The sequence below is a fragment of the Pundamilia nyererei genome, unplaced genomic scaffold (assembly GCF_000239375.1).
Source record: "Pundamilia nyererei isolate P.nyererei 1_Seehausen unplaced genomic scaffold, PunNye1.0 scaffold00118, whole genome shotgun sequence".
NCBI classification, from domain to species: Eukaryota; Metazoa; Chordata; class Actinopteri; order Cichliformes; family Cichlidae; genus Pundamilia; species Pundamilia nyererei.
Genome location: NW_005187519.1, coordinates 884,097 through 901,669, shown reverse-complemented (window position 1 = coordinate 901,669; position 17,573 = coordinate 884,097). Strand labels below are relative to the sequence as shown.

Below are 17,573 nucleotides of genomic sequence, written 5' to 3'. Positions count from 1 at the left end.
CATTCATTTATTCAAGTGCAAGACTTATTGTAGGAAAATAACAATTCTTTTCTCAAGAATCATCAGTATATTCAAGCTCTTATGACTGAGATCCTTACTGGACTCCTGAATGACCCAAACAAAAGTGCTTACAAATCTCCAGAACCAAGCACTGTATATCAAAGTTTCTATCTTAACAGGATTAACGTGCTGTTTATCTTGTTGGGAGTTGGAAGGTGTCAAACTGTGTCAGTTAATTGAATTACTGTGATGTAGTAACAATGCAAACAGATAAATACCCAGGTTTGCATTTTTGTAAATGGTGAAACCTCTAATAAAAATTCCACTATATTTAAAAGAAATCGTCAATCGTCAGTCCACTAAATGTTATCGCCACAGGCCAAAGACAGAAAAGTCACCAAGGAAGTAAATGTCACCCCTTAATTGGCCAGACTGGATCCCTCATACCTGAGAAGGTTGCTGGAGGAGGATAGTACGCTGTTTATTTGCAGTTTATATATCAGGAACTATTCAACAGCACATTTTTGAGAAATATTTGCAGGCAGTGAAGTGAAATATTGGAAACACTGGTTGTTCTCCATTCTGTCATTATTTGGCTGTTTTTGTCCATACCCATGATTCTCTAGTAAAACTAGAATTTTACTAATTAAAACTCAGTCAGTCAGTTTTAGTTCGTATTACTGCTCAACAAGCACTATTATTTGTCGACTGACTTTTAGGGCCAACTGGAAGTTGATGTTAGAGAAAGTGCAGCTTTACTTGCCCAGAACTCCAGCTGGGCAATCACTGGTTGTGGGCAAGCACTGACTTGGTTTTCCTTGAAAGTCCAAAGACCAAATCTGAGTATATCTCATCAAAATCAATTGTTATTTTCCCCCCAGGTTTATATAATTTTTCTTATTTCAGAAGTTATCTTATACTGGCTACTTCTTGTCTCTTACACTTATTAAGGTACGGTGAAATGCAATATTTAGAGAACATCAGTGCTCAAATTTTATTAACATGTTCAGCCTATGATGAGCGTTTGCAAAGGTCACCAGCTGCAAACACTGGAACCACTATTTTAGGTTTAAAAATGCCAGAGAGCGATGACTTTAATATCTAAACTACTGCCAAAGCAAAATTCACTTCAACTAAAAGTGGAGTCAGATACTTTTACAGCTTTTAAAGTAAAAAATGCAGAACAAAGCGTGCATCAGAGTTTTCATCTAAGGTGATGTCTTCAAATTGTTTTCTCAGACAAACACAAAAGCTGGAACAATCCACTTTGGGGCTTTTTTTCTTCTTTAAAATTCAATGACATTACTATAAATTGTTTGTTTTGTTTTTCAGCCCTTGTAGCAAAGAAGCAGATGATCTTTTTCCAGCAAATATTGATGAATAGATGTTTTCAGTAAGCATCTAATGTGAGGCTCCAAAGATCCCTTGAAAAGCATGAATAGTGTTCTAACTGTGACCAAGAGGTTTTTTTTTAGCAGTTTGGCGCTAGCCAGACAGTACCTCCTTATTAGCTACTTATAACCAGTGTTCAATTATCACAGATGCCAGGAAACACCAGAAGAGAAAAGATTGCTGGCAATGAGACTGCGTGAGACAGACACTGTGTAAGGGCAAAGAGGGAGAGCACAGGGTCCCCATTATACAGAAAAGAAAGCCCCTGAAGGTCACTGCCACTCTTTAGAAAACAAGAGAAACATGATTAGGGATTATGGGATGTTTTGGAGCTCTGTTGTTGAAGCTGCTTCCCTGTTGTCCCATCTGCCCATCTGATCCTCTCCCCTTTTCCTTTCTTCTTCATTCACTCCCTCCTTCCCTCTGAGTTCTGCCTTTCACGCCTCCTTAACCGTTTTACCCTGAAACATTTGTCATACCTCTATTTTCAATTCTTTCCTCCCATCTGCTCTGCTTTTTGCTCGCCAAATTCATGCTTTGATTTTCTGTTCCTTATTTTTTCCCCCCTCTAACCTCTTTTCGCTGTCTGTGCGTCAGGATAAACTCTCTGAGGAAGTGCAGAAACAGCACGACGGCCCAGTAGAGAAGGGCTCCCTGCCGGTGACTCAAGCAGAGCTGGACCCCAGGCTGCTGCTGAATCCTGAACATGATGCCAGCCAAGCAGAAGAGGATAAAGACAAAACCAAGCTCCTGCTGGAACGCCTCAAGGCCCTGGAGGTACTAACTCGCCACCACGCATTTCTGTTGTCTCTTTAAGTCTCTCCTGCTTTGAATTTTTCAGCTTTCTTTTTCTCTCTGCCTACCTCCTTTTCCTTCTGAGTTTTCTTTATTCGTGCCTCTGTATACTTCTTGTATCCATACTCCTAGCCACCCCTGGCTATCCTTTGTGGCCAGCCCGTCTGACAGTTGTCAGAGTCCTTGCTCGGTTGTGTCTGAAAGCATGACAGCTCATCAAATTCTCCGGTCTCCTTCATTTGGAGAGCAAAGTCATCCTGTGAGAATCGCCGCCGGGGCCTCGGGCTGTACTCCAGCTTTGGTTTGTTTTCCTCTGCGCTTGGGGATTTGGGCTATACTCCGCCACGAGCCAAAGCAGCCAAAGCAGATGCTCAGCCACAGCGATCTACACTGTTTGTTTTTTGTGCTGAAGCCACTGGACACATATCCGCTCAGATCTCTTCAGTAATTAAAGTGCTCAGGCTTAATTAAGTTAGGCTTTTAGTCTTCACTGATACACTCCTAAGTGGCTCCACGTGGCTTTTTGGTTTTGGTGTGGTGAAGGGTGCGTGGCACTCGGTCTTACCCCGAGTCATGTCACTCATTTCATATATTATCATCCCAGTGAGTGGATGTCATCCTTTGTTATTTGTCACATGCATACGGCCAGGAGCTGCCCTCTTCTACCTTCTAGTCTGGCTCAGGAGGCTATTATCCTCCGCTGCATCAGTGATAAACAGAGAGCAACACAGATTATCTAGGAGGAAGTGAAGAAGTAGAAGTAAATGTCATGACCATTTCCTAACCCCAGCCAGACACTTTGGTGCCTAAGCTTAACCCAGGGGTCTCAAACTTCCAGCTCCAGAGCCACATGTGGCTCGTTTATCCAATTCCAGCAACTCTTCTAATGACGGTAACAAAAGAATTTAATTATAAAAATGAACAAAGAGGTTTGTTGCTTTGCTTTTTTTTAAAGATAGTTTTCTTACTGGTGTGCTTGATCTGTGCACTTCAGTTATAATTGAAATGAAAATGTTACTTTTACTAAAGCTATTATGCTACATAGAGCACGAGCGATATAGCATTTTTACAACTGATATCGAGATTTGGTGATTTTAAAAATCTGATATTTTATTTCTTTTAGACACACATTACAGTAAACTAATTTTCCAAACATATGTTATGCTTAATGATTAATCATTATTAAGGTAATATGATAACACAGTTTAAACATGATCTTGTTTTATTGACACGACTCGTCATTTACTCGTTTACGCTCAGCTTGGATCATCTGGTTATTGTTTGTGCCATTCCAAACACATTAAAGAGAGGCTGCAAAGGGAGCGCCCTCTGGTGGACAAACTATGTAACATCAACATTCATAACATGGTTGAAGGGTGTTTTTTCTATCCCTGGTTTACTTTTTAAATTTTCATTTATTGGCCTTTATAAATAGCAAATCCAAAATAGCTACGTTCAGTCGATAATATCAGTCCAGCAGATATATATCAGTCATGCTCTAATGCTACATGTTATAATAATCAAAAGCAGGCTTGAAGTAGGCCTTTATATGTCAGTAGGTTTTTTTTAGTTATTTCAAATATAAAAACTTATTATATATAATTATATATAACAAGTACACAGTATTGCACCTATTACTTATGTTAATAGTGTAATATGTATTTAGCTGACTTCATTATAACCCCACACACAGCAGTGTCTCCATACAGCTTGTTTAAGCCAAACCTTGCTAAAAAGTTGCTCTTTTGATAGTAAAGGTTGTTGACCTCTGATATAAACAAACAGCGCACATATTAAATAAAAGTAGAGTGAATAAAATTGAAAATAAAAGGCAAGTTGGTAGAAAGCTTGTATAAAAAAATAGTTTTGAGCTCTGGATTAAATGGATAAAGCTTCCACCACCATTCATGCTTCATTCTGCTGAATTTGGTTGCTGTTTTCTGCCCTTTGCTTCTGTTTCACTTGGTGGAGCAACTTGCATTTAATGAGGTGGCAATTACCTTCTAGATACTACAGAGTACCTACTACTCAATTTAATGGGTTCAAAACAAGTGCTCACAAACATTTTTGTGTACACAGGCTGATAATAAAACAATCCAAATATTTCAGCAGATGCCATCTAACAATTAAAACAATCCAAATGTGTGTAGAAAAATAAAGATGACACTTTGGTAGCAAGAAAGACACATGAAGGAGAAAGAAGTGAAAAAGTAAAAAAAGTCCTCAGAGTGTATTTGATCTTTTCTTCCTTTTGTTTGTTCATCCCTGAAAGAAAACAGACCCTAATTACAGCAAAGTGGCAGATAATTGCCTGCCTGTTGCTCCTCCAGCGGTGAGTTATCTTCTGAGACTGGCGAAAAGTATGGTCAACCTGTCCCTGCGATCCATCTGGTGAAGCGCATTACGGAGACGCTACATTTTAAACAGCTTTATCAAAAGTTATCTGCCGTTTTTATTCCTTGCTGCTGTGTGGGTGATGGATGCACCCCCAGCTAAAGCAGCAGGAACAAAACAGAGGCAATACATCACTGCCCCTCATTGTGCATAAACTCCACTGGCACTAAGTAAGCACTGCCCGGCTCCTGTTTCTGTTTCTCTTCATTAACTTGGCAGGCACGTGCTGCAGTCTGTAACCGGGGCCTAAATGAATACACATAGCACATTCTGGGAGAAATGGCCACTGGTCATTTTACTGATTAGGTGATAAGGGCATTAAAGCTAAAATTACCCAGGAGTCCACACCTGACGAACACAACCTGATAAATATTTACCAAAGACCCAAAAATGAAAGGGTGTGAGCCTGTTGTAAGACGTGTCAGGGTATATACATTATATATGGATTAGGTTGAGTCTCAAGATGTCTGTACTTCACATATTGGTGGATAAACTGGATAAGCTATAGGTTTGTAATTGCTGTAATATTATTTGACAGCATAGATATATTCCTATCAGCTATGTAAATTGTTTTGATTTTACCCATGCCAGTTCATTACTAGGAAGCACCAAATGACAGGGAGATAAAGTAGAGTACTAGTTGATGAAGAAAATGACTAAAGAGCTAAAGAGCCAAAGAAATGTTCTCAGAGAATGTTGGGCCCCAAAAAATAGAGCATAAAGAAGAGTCTAATCCTTAAATTATTAGTCACTAAACAGTGAGAAAAAACTACTGTCAAAAGAAGATTAGTATCCCATGTACAGTAATTAGAATTTTGCAGTTCTGTTTTGGAACATTCCCACCCTCACATTTACGTGCACTATATGAACTAAAGTGCTGGGCCACCTACACATCCAGGAGCTGCTCAAGCATAGAAACCCACACCATTAACATGAAGCTCCTGGAGCACAGTTTTTGTGCTGAGGTTAATGCCAGAGGACTTAGCATAGCATGGTTTACGCACTCATTGACTCGGGTCTGTATCTCTATGTAGTCTGCCATTTCCTGGCTGAGTTGCTGTGGACCTTTAATGCTTCCACTTTCCAGTAACACCACCTACATTTGATTGCGGAATATCTAGGAGTAGGAGTAACGCTCTAATCCAGTTAGCTCTTTAGCATGACCCGTGGCAAGGTTTTTGATTACAGGTGGGGGTTTTTTTTAAGTCCCATTGGCACAGAGGTATTAAATAAAAGATTAAGCTGTGGAACCCAATAATTTTGTCCCTACAGTGTAGATTGGAAGCATTAAAGGTCCACAGCAGGTCCAGTACAAAGCAGGCATCAATGATAATAGGCATGCCATTTGTTATGTCAGACTTTACTCAGCGTTAAATGGAGAAAATGGGGTTCAGTGGGGTTGCAAAGCAGCTTGCAGATGCAAGTTAAATAGACTTTCATGACTTCTATGGGCAACATTAAAGGTGACTTAACTTCCAAGTTTGAAAAATGAAGCCAATGCAGTAGTGCCTTCAACCTACATTCTTTTAAATAATCACTAGGGGGCGACAGCTCTGGTTGCAAAAAAACTTCCAATGCTGTAGATGTCTGTGGGAAAACGCCCCTCAGCCCTGACCTGTGTACACACTTTCCAGATGAGTTCATGAGCTCAGTCATTCATTTTGGATTGTATAAATTATTTAAATTAATGAAATGCATTTTCTAAATTATGGTCATTCTAAGGATGAGAAGCACATTAAATGTTTCACTGTTAGATGCACCCCTCGCTGGTTTCAAAACAGCGGGATGGTAACCGTGACAATATTTCAAACCAGTGGGTGATGTCATGGTAGCTATATCGGTCTTTTGTACTGTCAGTGGTGACTTCAGATGAATCCTGTTTCATTTCTAATGACAACAAACAGCTTTAAAGTGGCCCAAAATAGATTTTTTTCACATAACATGAGCATTATTAAATAATCGAAGGTTTTTAGAGATTATATTATTTAGGCGTCTGCTCTGCCCCAAGTCATGAATAGATTTTAAAGTTAGTTACAAGAATTGTTATTTACACTGACATTATGACTGCAGGGTTGTTGTGGTGTTATAATAATACACAGAACTATGGCAGAATATGATAGCGGGATTACACGGTTTGACTGAGAAGGTTTATTGTCAAATTTTTAGTGCCTGTTGTGCTGAGTTGTACTATTTTCAATGACAGACTAATCCCTTTACCTTGATTCTTGGTCTCAGAAAGCATCATCCCTGAAAAATATTAAATTCCAGTCTCAACACAAAGAAAGTTAATTTTCTGCCACCTGCCAAGGATGTGCTCCCGCTTAAGTGTTTCCCCTGGTGTAGACACCTCAGAGCCACCGCCATTCATTCTTCTAACAGCGACATAACTTAATACAATGAAATGTTTTTACTATTTTGGCATAGTAACCTTGAAATTAAATGCTATATGATTATTTAATATAATATTTCTGGTGTCTTCTAAGGGGCAGGAATGTAAATAATCCGTCCAAACCGTGCTACCTCACAGACCTAAATGTCACATGCATGTGTTTCCATGTGCAGCCCTGTTGCTAAGAGAGCGGTGCACTTCCAGGTTGCTCATCTCTATAACTACAGCACAAAGAAAGAAGGACACAAGCACGTCCAGTCGCCAACACTTACAGACTTGCATGCCACTAAAACAACATAGCAAAACTGATTTTAAGCTGCGCGCGGACGTGTCAGATAGCGCCTCATACTGAAGCTTGAGTTAAAGAAAATGAGCTGCCGTGTAGGCGAGGCTCTGGCTAAGTCATGCTCATTTCTTTTTGGGTGTGAATAAATGGGAGCTGATTTATTTGTTTTTCTCCTTCTGCAGTTAATGATGGGAATATGAGTCTTCGCTGGCACGTTTGAATCATAAATTAAGTTGTGTAACAGTGATAAATACACTGTCAGGGGGATTTCCCAAGCTAAATGCATCTCTTGAAAATAGAAACTAACACATGAGATGCTCGAGCTCTCTTTAATTGCTCAGGCCATTCATTAGATTTGCACTCATAACCACACGTTGCAGGCTTTGAGGCTTTAATTAGTCAGTGTTTCTTCGTAAGACAGCATCGTTGGACTGTTTTGGGTTGTAATCATGTTTCCCATGTTTTCATCAAGGGATTGGTAGTTTCTAGTAAAGGGCAGAGGGCGAGAGAACCAAAGAGTCTGACAGCTCCTAATATGCTGCCTGCCTCTGACAAATTGGAAACTCCCAAAGATCAATAGGACGCCACCTCATCGCTTGGCAAGCAGAGGAGATATTCTTATTAGGTCCGGGCTCCAAACGGCGAGCTGCCGCCCCAAAGTTCAGCATCATAACTTCCATCCCCTTGACCTTTTTCTCAGTTGCACTTGGTAAATTTTTATTGGCTGTCCTGGTTCAAAGTTGACATATGACCTTTGTGAGGGAAGTCTCAGTCTTAGCCGGAGCTACGCTCGATTGCCGCTCCTGTCTCTGTTGTTTTTTGTTGCATCAAACATAACTGGAGTGTGTGTTCTTTGCAGGAGGAGAACTCCACCCTGGCCTTAGAGAATGAGAGTCAAAGGGAGCAGTACGAGCGGTGTCTCGACGAGGTGAGTGCACACCTTGTTTATCTTTATTCATTCCAGGCAACATTCAAGGACGTTGAGTGGCTTGTGAGATGTTTTACTTACCTTGAAACTGAATTTGTTTTGACAGAATAAAATAAATTGTATTGTGGACCTGAAGATTAAGGTTTTAATGAGGTCCTGAGCCATGCTATGGTTATCTTACAGCTTGGCAATTTACTCCAGCCACAGCTCGAGGAAGGCTGGAGAGAATTTGTTGATAATGACAATTAATTTTATTTTTCATGCAACTAAATCTTAACGCACACTCTTTTATCTGACATTTTTTGTCTTTTCACATCCTCTGTTTACTTTTAAACTGTTAAGTAACAACACACACACATTTACATAACTCTATACTATCCAGGCTAAATTAATAGAAGATATGATAGTTAATAGCAGTTGCCTTTGGAATTTTGTTATGTCTATGTCTGCACTATATGTCAAATAAAGAATCTAAAACTTCACAACTACATGGATACTACTTATTTTCCATACTATTAGCAGCTGCAGTATACAGCGCAAGTAGCTGGTAGGCCATCAACAGTATATCTATACGATGCAAAGACAGGAAGGAAGTGAGGAGGAAGGACATGAGGATAGGCAGACAGTAGGTGTGACAGATGGGTTCAAATTGGAGGTTGGGATACCTGATAACAATTTTCTAAAATTGAAATTCAAAGACACAACTAGAATTTCACTAATGAAAACTGAAGCATAGACTTCTTTACAGGCTGTCAATACAGTTACCCACACATTAAGCCGTATTATTTGACAACTAGTTGCATAAAAAATACTCCAAAAAGCACCAACACCACAAAGACAGCAGCACAAAGTATCTGAAGTTAAGCCTAGTGGACAGCTAGCAGCTACAGTAGGTAGGCACTTACTTTTTCCTTAAACAAGGCCAGTTTGCAACAATGTATAATTTTAGCATTATGATAATACCCCATTCTTTCTTTCTTTGGTTTTGTTTTTTCATGCTATAATTCACCAGGACCTAATGCTAGCTAGTGTGAATAGCATAATACACAACAGAAATGCGGTAATCAGTGCTAAAAATGAAATACAAAGAAACTACTAGAATTTCACTCTTCGAGACTGATGCACTGAAGTACAATTATACACACATTAAACTGTAAAAGGCACTAACACTACAAGCACAGTCACTCAAATTAGCTTAAGCTAACCTTATCGTACAGCTGTTATAGCATACGGCTGGTATCCATCCCTCTGTAAAGTTCTCATGGAAGCTGAAATTATTTATAGAGCCCAAAATGCTTCTTGCATTAGCCTTTAAACATGTTTATTTCTGCTGTAAAGTTGGTCATTTTAATATGAAAATCTGTGGGGATTGACTCATACTTGGTGCCAGCTTCAAGTGGCTATTTGAGGTACTGCAGTCTCTTTTGCTCCTTAACTACTTATTTTTCCTTCTTTTTGTAACTGTAACGTGCAGTTAAGTGCTTGTGATGCAAGTCTGAAATGTCAGCTTGTATGTAGCTTCATCCTGACATGAACCGGTGTTTGTGCAGAAATAGTTTACATAACAATATCACTTCTGTGCCCTCTGGTTATTTTGCGAGAGCTTGTTAAGCACTGTTTAGGGAGCCACATGAGGGAAATGAAGCAGCCCCGGCTCTGGGCTGTGCCCGCTTGCTGAATCACTCCGGGATGGAGGGAGCGCTGCTAAAGGAAAGCATGTCCAGCAGGGACAAGTCGCCCAATTTGTCCTCAAACCGACAAGCTCAGCAGACTGAGCAGATCTGCCGCAGGGTGGGAAAGACTGGTGAGAGCATAAGGGGAAATAAAAATGAGAGGGGGTGAGGAAGAAGATTGAAAGTTAAAAAAAAGAAAAGAAAGTACCGGGAAGCGGGGCCATTGTTATACAGAGCTGCATCCTCGATGGATTGCATCTGGAGTAAACTCAGCCTTCGTCTCCTTTCTGCTTCCCTGCTCTCACTAAGATGGCTCAGCTCGGTTTTGTTGTGTTTATTTGTCAACTGTTTTCCTTTGTGGTTGGCTTTCGGTGGAAGGACGGCTTAGCAATAATCCTGTTTTAATGATGGAGACTGTGTGCGCCCCTCTAACTAGAACAACAGTGTAACAGAAGGGATGATTATTTTTTATGTTACACCAGCTGTCTGTGTGAAATTTTAAAGTCGTTTGTTGTGTTTGTAACTTGTTTCCAGGACGTACAGCGTGCGCAAGTTCACATCCTCTGTCAAACACCATTAACTCCAGTTTGTTTGATCACAAGAGGCAGATCTGTAACTTTGCGGTTCCACAAGCAGGGCTCATTTTGCTATGTTTACCCCCATCTCTCTTCGTTCAATAAACGAGAAACGAGGCGCTCGAAAGAGCCGATGGGGCTTCACAGGGTATTAATGAGCAATCAATGGGCAGTAATCGTAGACGCTCCTCCATCGGCGTTGCGGTCTGAAGTGCGAACCGCTCTGAGACCAAGACCCGGGCACAGCAGCACTTAAGTCAGGCACACCTCTGGTACCCTACATCAACCAGGCACTGTCAATACCACCATTATGCTGTGAGAGCTCAACATTGTCTGCACGAGTGTGTAAAAGAGACACACACACCCAATAGCGGAGGAAAAATGTGCAATGTATTGTGCCACAGCGGTTGCTTGGGCTCATAATAATTCATCCGAGGTGTAAATTGGCTGAGGAAGTACAAACACTCCAAAGTGCAGTGTAAGGGTTTCTATAGAGGCCCGGAAGGGTCATATGAGGTCAGGACTTTATTATGGTGCCAAAGCAGATAAATTATATTCTGTGATGTTTTCTTTTTCTCTTTAAGGTTGCCAATCAAGTCGTGCAGGCGCTTCTAACCCAGAAGGTTTGTTACTTCTTTTTCTCTTAATGCATGCTAATATAAATTAATGGATATACTCTCAGTGTTGTTCTAACTGTCATGTGAATTTTACACTCAGACGATGCTCTTTCTATTTGTCCTCCTGAATCAGGATCTGAGGGAGGAGTGTCTGAAGCTGCGAACAAGGGTTTTCGATCTCGAGCAGCAGAATCGGGCGCTCGGTGTTTTGTTCCAGCAGAAGATCAAGCCGGCCTCGGACCTGCTTCTCCAGGTACGCTGCCCTTCCCAGAACCTACCCTCCTGTCGATACACTACATTGTAGGTGATCAAATGGCAGGAAATGTATCGTTAAACAGCTAAAGAACAAAAAACAAAGAAGAACAGAGTGTGTTCCTCCCCTCAGCCGACCAGACCGGTCGCTGCAGATGGCCGCCCCTCCCTGAGCCTAAGGGAGGTTTCTTCCTGTTAAAAGGGAGTTTTTCCTTTCCACTGTTGCCAAGTGCTTGCTCACAGAGGGTTGTCTAATCGTTGGCCTTGCTCTATATTTTTGTAGAGCCTTTGTCTTTCAATACAAATCACCCCGAGTTGAATGTTGTTCTAATTTGGGGCTATATAAATAAAAGTGAATTAAAAATACAGAGGAGTTCATGGTCCACTCAGTGACTGTAAGATGTCCAGCCCCTGTGGCTGATGATCAGTTAATCGAGTGCTTTAACCCTCTTAATGTGAAGCAGTAAGGAATGATTTAGTTTGCACAGAGCTGCAGAGAGTCCTGTCATATGCAAGCTTTGCAGGATTATACCGTCCTCAGCTACTCCTTTGCCAGTATACTTTTATTTTAGTCTCGCTACTACCACATAAATGTTTTAGTAATGCACAAAGTACTGTATATAGATATTTGAACTCAAACATAAGTCTTTGCTCTGGCTTCTCCAATCGAAACAGCCACCTCCTCAGGTTACTGGAACAGTTTATGTCTCCTGTTGCTCAGACAAGTTACTGACAAACTTGAGCAGCAGACTGAATATCATATTATATAGTTAAATTTTATAGTTATTAATATTATTTATCCTGAAAAAAATTCAAGGTATACATTTTAAAAATTAAGTAGGTCAGTTTGGGGTCCTATAGTTTTAGCCTGAGTTCGCATATCCACACTCAAACATGGTGGAAAGAACTCCAGTAAACGACCCTGAGTACTTCTTCTCATGCATTTGAAGTTGTTTTCCATTTTTAGTTGTTTTTAAAGAGCTTTGGGGTCCTAACCAGAGAAAGAGACTGCTAAAAAAGAAAAGAAAAATAACCCGTAAACACTTGATTGTTTACGGGTTTACATCTTTCTCTCTAAGCTTACATATGTGCCGTTTTAATGTTACTTTTATAGTTTTATGTTGAGGATTCACATGAAATCGGGACTCCCTGCAGCACGGCTTTCTACATTAAAAACTATGTTGGAAGTCTTTAAATGGCAGATACAAACTTAAAACATCTCCTGCCTTCCCCCAAAGTAGAGCGTCTTCCCTGGTGCCCTCTTGAAAACAAATCCCCTCCTCCAAATCAAAATAACACACTTCACATAAGTTCTGAAATGTTTGCAGCGCCAGGGCTATAATCTCCAACTCTCCACATCCCACAAACAACAAAGATTTGAACCCTGTAGCCATCACCAAACATCACTGTACTTGTACACCCCATAAACCCTATATTCTCTCAGCAGGAGTGGGTGTTTTTTTCTCTCCTTTTGGTCCCAATTTACTGAAAAGTGTCCATGTGTCCATCCAGCAGACTCTTTAAGGTGTAATTATGAGGCTGACGGACCTGCGGCTGTGTTTTTACGCAGCTATTGTCAACCATGATACGAAGTCAGAGGGGAATATGATGAGTTCGGAAAGTGGAATGTCACATAATTGTGGCTCTTTCGGGAGAAAGAAATTATGGGTAGATAAGGAAAAGGAAGGACATGAGAAAGCAAAGCAAAAACAGGAAGTGGTACAAATGCAGAAAATGAATTTAAAAAATGAGGAAAGAGAACTAATGTGGTTGTAGGCGTGTTAGAAAGATCCTTTCAAGGTACTTCTGCTGCCATTAGCAGACAGGCAGGAATATTGTTAAGTGAAAGTGCAATATAAAAGGCTGGAAGAAGGATACTGCCGACACCGCAGCGGAAACCAAAGAGGTGCAATCTCACTGAAGAGGTGTATTAAGGCACTCAGGAATATGATAGAGTTTGAGATCAAGTTCAGTCGTTATTGAGATCCCATGCGGGTAATTGGATTGCGGCGTATTGCTTTATATCCCTCTGGCATCCAGCCGAGACTGTTTTTCTTCTTCTCTTTCCGGCGTGATTCAGACATTATGAGTACGTACGTAACGTAAGGCAGGTGAAAGGAACATAATCATGTAACGTGTGCGTGCTGTTTGTGTGGTTTCTACAAGCGTGTGGGTTTTTGTCCGCTCATTATTTAATAGCAACATTTTAACCATCATCAGGGTGATTCAATGTAAGAGTTAATCATAATGTGATCACGCCTCTCCGGATGCTCGGCGTGTCCTTTATGAGGGCTTCAGTCGTGTGGGAGAGCTGTTAAAAACAGCTATATTTATCCACGTCACAAAGGCTCGGGACTTCCTACGGAACAGCTATATTTTTATCTGTCGTGCTGTATAATTATTATTTTATACTTATTTTTTGCAGAGTTAGATAAGAAGATCGAGGCCACTTTCTTATCTTCCTGTTCATTGTAACACTACAACCATAGACTCTATAAAAGACGGATTTAGCTCTATTCATGGGTAGTAGTGGTGGTGAAGTCACTCTGAAGCCTCGAGCTGAGCATTTCCTGTTGTTCTTATCTTAGTGTTTTCAAACCAGATGTGACGGCTGAGAGGCAGAACCAACCAAAAAATGAGTACAATGAGCATAGCCAATGAGCATACCCTTGATAATCCTCCTTTCTGACTCCAATAGTGACCATGAGCTACAAAATGAACTTTGTGTTTTATTTAATAACGCCTGAAATCAACAATTGAGGCCATTAAGTCATCAAGAAAGTGTTTATGGAGGTCCCAGAACAAGGGAGCTTAGACTTCAATGCTTTACCTCACCCCCAACCGATTGTGACAGATGGCTGCCCCTCTTTGAGCCTGGTTCTGCCAGAGATGTCTTCCTGTTAAATGGGAGTTTTTCCTTCCTGCTGTTGCCAAGTGCTTATTCTTAGGGGGTCGTTTGATTGTTGGGGATTTCTCTGTATTGTTGTAGGATCTTTAACTTACAATATAAAGCACCTTGAGTTGACAGTTGTTGAGATTTGGGGCTACAGAAGAATTGAACTGAGCTAAATTGAATTAAATATACAACCAGAATGTCATGGGCTGGTCTCTGACCCAGCACTCCAAGTTCATTATATATTGTGTATTTCTGATACACAATACACACGGTCTGCCCCTGCAAACCGTGACACAGAAGTCTGTGTGTTCTTCTTATAAAGAATACAGGATTTGTGTTAGCACAAAGCTCACAACTACACTACAAAATGTTACATTTATTAAATATGGTCAAATGGAATATACTGCATTGGTACGCATTCACTTTATATCAAACACATTTTCCTTATTAATTAAACATTTGAATGATTTGATTGTTTCTTCTGACTGGTCTCTGGGCCTATGTTACTGGGGCCTCAAATAAAAGCTAGTTGATAGTTAGCTTAACCCTCTCCTCCCCCTTTTTAATGGATTACACATTTAGTGAAGTTGAAAAATGCAAGAATCTTTTTTTTTTTTAACATAGCTTCTCTGTTTACCGCTGACGTGCTAAGCACAGTGAACCAATTACACATTCATCTTATAGAAATGAGGCTGTCATTATTTAAATAGTCATAAATAATCAGTTGAGAAGTCTGCGTAAGCGTACAGCAAAGGATAACAAACGGGTTTGGATTTCGTATCTGTCAGATTACAGATAGATTTTGTGTTCAACTTACTAAACCAATTGAGCTGAATTACTTAGGAGAATATGAAAATAACCGGGGTGAGTTTTCATTTCTTTTCTGTCCTACACCCTCAAGCCGAGGGAGACTTAATCACCGATATGAGTGTACAGTTTCCCATTTAGCTCTGGACCTTTTTGCTTATCAGTAATTAAACGTTCCCCAGTTCCCCGTGGGCATCTTGAGTTCCTCTGATAAAGAACCATAATGCATTTGATAGTGAATGCACCGTTTGTGCACCTTCGCTGCCTTCAGCTGAAATGTTTTTGTGTGAAAATGCCACATATTCATTTCTGACATCCACATGTTAAAAAAAACAAAACAAAAAGCACGATTTCTCAAACTCTGCACTACGACCAGCTATGTGTAGTACCAGCCACTAATGCTGCTCGGGCTAGTAGCAATTGAGTCACCCATTACTGGGACAAATGCTTGTTTTCTTTTTCAAACCTAAGAGCCCCAAGGACACAACATGCATGCCGTGACCTCATTACTGCTCATGCGGTTGTGAAAAAGTTGTAAAAACTTTGTGCACAGAAGAAAAAAAGAAGTTTGCAATAGCAGATTTAAACAAATACTCTTCCACAAACATAAATAACAAAATTTGCAGAGTGGAGCTTTAGAATGTCTGTTTTTAATGGAGCTCCATATATCTTACTTTATTATATTGCAGCGGAGCATTTGTCTTAGTTCCAGCTACAGTGCAGTGGGCAGTGTGTAGCTGGAAATTTAGGAAGAGCCTTTGTGATGAGTCAGACGTATAGATCAGGTCATGCAGGTGAGCATTATGTGGATGAGTAGGTGTGTGTGTGTTGTGAATTAATCTGCGAGCACGGCTTTTCTCTCTTGTGCATGTGTGGGTGTGTTGCAGGACGATGTGTTTTTGACAGCGAGTGCCAATACTGACGTATTTGTTTGGAAGCTATTCTGGGCCGACGTTCATTATCTTGAAATATGACCACTGTCAAAGCAGAAAAAAAGCAACAACAAAAGAACAAAAGCAGGAAGGCTTTTTCCTTCTGTTCAGTATATCTTGAAAAGTTTGGCTCCCAGACTAATGAAGTTACTCCAGACGTTAGCTAATAGTCAATAAAAGGCCATTATTTGCATGATATATTGCAGTCATCCCTGCATTAATGGGACAATTTACATTTTTGACTTTGAATGTCAAAAAGTTCAAGAAGCGTACAGTCGGCCTTGTCAGCTAGCATTTCCTTCACCTATCTTTCCCCCCGTGACCATGTGACACTATTGACTGAATCGTTGATGAGGATGCTGAGGAGGTGAAATCCAGCACCGTCATGATAAGATCAGAGCCCCCCCGTGACAGCTCAGCCACTCCCATCCTGTGTGGACAGCATCCAGGCCCGGCCGTGTCGCATCAGAGCTTCATACACAGTTATCTCTGTGGACAGAATAAAATAATAACCAAACAATGTTTATTTAGATGGTGCCTTTTACAAGCAAAAACTGCAAAGTGCTTTATAGACAATAATCTAAATTTTAAATAAAAGGAAAAAAAGATCAACTACAAATACTGCACATTTATTAAAACACGGTTAAGAGCACTGTGAGGTTTAATGTAAAAAAACACAAAAGCAGAAATGGAACGAAGCCGGTTGCCAAAATAGCAACGAGTGTTTAGCTTGACGCAGGTCGGTCACTGTGACCTCGGCAGCTCAAACACCGCCTGTTCTTAGTGAGATTATGTTTAACAAAAGATAATTTTAGATGAAAAATGTTACAAGGAAAGTGTGAAGAACTAAAAGATTAACAAAGTAAAATGACAATTACAGAACCTGAACTGTATTTTTTCTCACAAAACAAAATAAACTCAAATCCTGTAGATGTTTTTTCATCTGTCTTAAATTAAAACTTTTTCGATATGGTTTTGATGTTTTCTTGATGAAACATTCTTTGAAAAAGGTTGTCAGCTTTGTTTTTTTTAACAAACCATGTGAAAAAGACAGCTTTTTATTTAAAAACCTAAAACTATCACATATCATAATAATAATAATAATACTAATTAGGCCGTTTATACTGCACAATAATTAAAACATGCTTAAGAGCAGTACAAGACAAAGTTTAGACACAGAAGCAGAACTGTCACAAACCCGGGTACAGAATTACCCGAGTCCTAGCTGGCACAGGCTGATCACTTTGACCTCAGCAGCTCAATCGCCGTCTGTTCTTGGGAACAGTGGGATTGTGTTTAACAAACAGTTACAAACAATTTTACAGAACCTGAGACTGCACTGTATTTTGACAAAATGAAATGAACTCAAATTTTATTTTATCACGTTTAGTCCTGTAGAAGTTTCTAATAATTTGTTTTTCAGCAGTTTGTCGGCTTTTAAAAAGAAAAGTGAAAATTGCATATTTTTTATAAGACAAGAATTTGCACTTAAAATATATATTTTTTATTTAATCAAAGAAAACCCCTAACTCTCTGATGCATTTTTTTTATATGTTAGGTTTTTTTTGCTCTTTTGCTGTTAATGCCTTAACACACACACACACACACACACACACACACACACACACACACACACA

At 40.0% G+C, this 17,573-nt stretch overlaps 1 protein-coding gene across 5 annotated transcripts in view; it reads left to right on the top strand.

Annotated features, from left to right (window-relative positions):
• The window catches only part of LOC102212933 (nck-associated protein 5-like), a 179,164-nt gene that overhangs the window by 127,192 nt on the left and 34,399 nt on the right, over positions 1-17,573 (top strand). For all 5 annotated transcript variants that reach the window (XM_005742237.1, XM_005742238.1, XM_005742239.1 and 2 more), the window contains 4 exons: positions 1,990-2,169; positions 8,116-8,184; positions 11,017-11,055; positions 11,183-11,302. In XM_005742237.1, the coding sequence (XP_005742294.1) occupies positions 1,990-2,169; positions 8,116-8,184; positions 11,017-11,055; positions 11,183-11,302 (408 nt within the window). The remainder of the gene's footprint in view (positions 1-1,989; positions 2,170-8,115; positions 8,185-11,016; positions 11,056-11,182; positions 11,303-17,573) is intronic.